The sequence below is a fragment of the Gloeophyllum trabeum genome (genome assembly GCF_000344685.1).
Source record: "Gloeophyllum trabeum ATCC 11539 unplaced genomic scaffold GLOTRscaffold_00295, whole genome shotgun sequence".
In the NCBI taxonomy this organism is placed as follows: Eukaryota; Fungi; Basidiomycota; class Agaricomycetes; order Gloeophyllales; family Gloeophyllaceae; genus Gloeophyllum; species Gloeophyllum trabeum.
The window spans coordinates 1-2,101 of NW_006920703.1; the positions used below are offsets into that span (position 1 = coordinate 1).

General features: G+C 48.8%; 1 protein-coding gene across 1 annotated transcript; it reads right to left on the minus strand.

Moving 5' to 3' along the window:
• Nucleotides 1-801: 801 nt before the first annotated feature.
• GLOTRDRAFT_134572 (uncharacterized protein) lies at nt 802-1,773 on the minus strand (the record flags this gene model as incomplete). The annotated part of the gene is made up of 1 exon (XM_007873532.1): nt 802-1,773. One exon carries the CDS (start codon nt 1,771-1,773, stop codon nt 802-804), a length of 972 nt encoding a protein of 323 aa, XP_007871723.1.
• Between the last annotated feature and the right edge of the window lie 328 nt (nt 1,774-2,101).

Here is a 2,101-nt window from a genome sequence, read left to right on the forward strand (position 1 = left end):
AGTCCAATAATTTTGTTGAGGCTGCTGCTCACGTCAAATACATCCTGCCTGTCAGATCAGGTATCAGGGCATTGTGCTTCTGTGTAGCAGATATAGACACTTACCCTTCAAACTCGGAGGACCGGCTCGCGACATTCGGCACCTACGAACACGTCGACATTAAATTTCGCTGACCGCCTTGCTTTGAGATAGACAGGGCGAGGCGGATGGTGAAAGAGCAGGTGGCGGCCCAAGGTCGATAGATGGTCTTGTCCGTGAGACAGATTACTGGAGCCTACGGCTGTACTATCTTCTCCGAACCTCATTATTGACACGTCCGTACTGTAGATGATTTTAGAGAGTGGCAGGTTACACCAATATATATATATATATATATATTTACTTTGACTATATACTCCAGGAATCGAGATGTCCCGGGCACGGATGGACACGGACTTGTCGGATCTATCAGACCCTTGGACCTTTGTGTCCTACCTCGTCTTGCTTCTCTTGTATCCTTCATTGCCTTCTGCCTAAATGACCCTGCGTCATTTCCTCGAGAACTAGGAACAGGACTCGGAACTGCAGCTCCCGCACAGGAACATATGCTCGCATTTTGTGACTCAAACATTCACGAAGTGGCGCCCTCGACCACGTTGAAATCGTAGCAAATATGTATAACTTTGCACTACAATTTTGTGTAACATCCAGAGGTCGATTGTTCTTCCAATGTAACTCCTGCTCTTAATCGTGATTGGGATGCTCTCTGATCATCGCAGTAAATATGCTACAAGTATCCATAACAATTCACGCGCTCCAAGCTCATCGCTCTGTGATGTCTTGAAGCTTCCAATCCTCGTTGCGACTCCACTCACCGGCACCTAGCTTCTCCAGTACCCTCTCCTTCAGCACTTCCAGTATAGCAGGTAAGACTATCGTATCCATGACTCCCTTCAAATCCTTGTCCAAACTGTCTTCGCCCCTCATCCGCCGCACTTGTCTGTCCAGTAGATCCATCCGTTCGATTACGACGCCCTCATACACATCTTCATCAGTCAATGCCGAATCGCGATCAATGCGACAAGGAAATGGGTCATTGAAGCCTATTCTGTGGTACCTGAACAATCGCCAGCGATCAGCCGCAGCCCCGATTGAATGGATGAAATCCAGGGAGGGGTCGGAATTAAAGGCGTATTTGGCCTGATAAGGCATCTGTCGCGTGAGCGTCTCTTCTATCGTCTTCAATGCCCTCTTGTCGGCTTCATCATCAGATAGTCTGTAGAAATCCTTCAGTCGCTTGTTTTCGACTGTGAGAGCGGTTAATCGGGTGCATTGTATTTCCGTCCCATTTGAATCCACCACCCAGCACCAGATGATGATCACGGAGTCGGGCTGCTTTGTCTTCTCCCGTTTCTCGTCTGTTATGCGCCATTTGGTGAGGTTCTTGTCATTGCTTCTGTATGGGTCCTCGGAGGCACGTCGCAGAGCGCAGAGCGGGTATTGCGGACGAAGATCATAATGAACATGCAAGGTGACCTCCGTCACAGTCCCAGTTGGTTTCGCAAGCAGAGCGGTAGCCTTTGGATGCATCCTTTGTGCCTGCCCCACCCCCGCAATAGGGGCGGATGGCTCCCATCTGAGTGTGAACTTGGTACTGGCGTTGGTCCCTAAGAAGCACAGGACTTCGTTCCATGGCTCATACCACGGGGACTCGCTCTGTAGTGTATTGTATCTCTTCTTCCTCGCTGCATCTAGAGCGATGTCGATTGCTTCTAGGCAGTGTTTTTCAGACATAACTCTAGAGCGCCTTGAGTGGGAAGTTTGCTCATGCTGAGGACTTGAGACTCGAGAGCGACATACCTCACTCCTATAAGTTGCAGCTGATAATGAATTTTTGCTGGACTGAGAGCCAGGACGGACGCCGGGCTTTATACAAGTCTCATGCATTTCATCCGAATATGCAGACCACAACTTGTCGCTGTATGAAATGGAGTTTCATGAAGAAACACGAGTGAGCTATCCGTGATACGCAGATGGAGCAACCTTTCTTGTTCTGTAAAAGTAGTATAATCACTGCCTTATATCACACAGTGGGCAGGCAAGAAAAAGGAGACCATGTGCA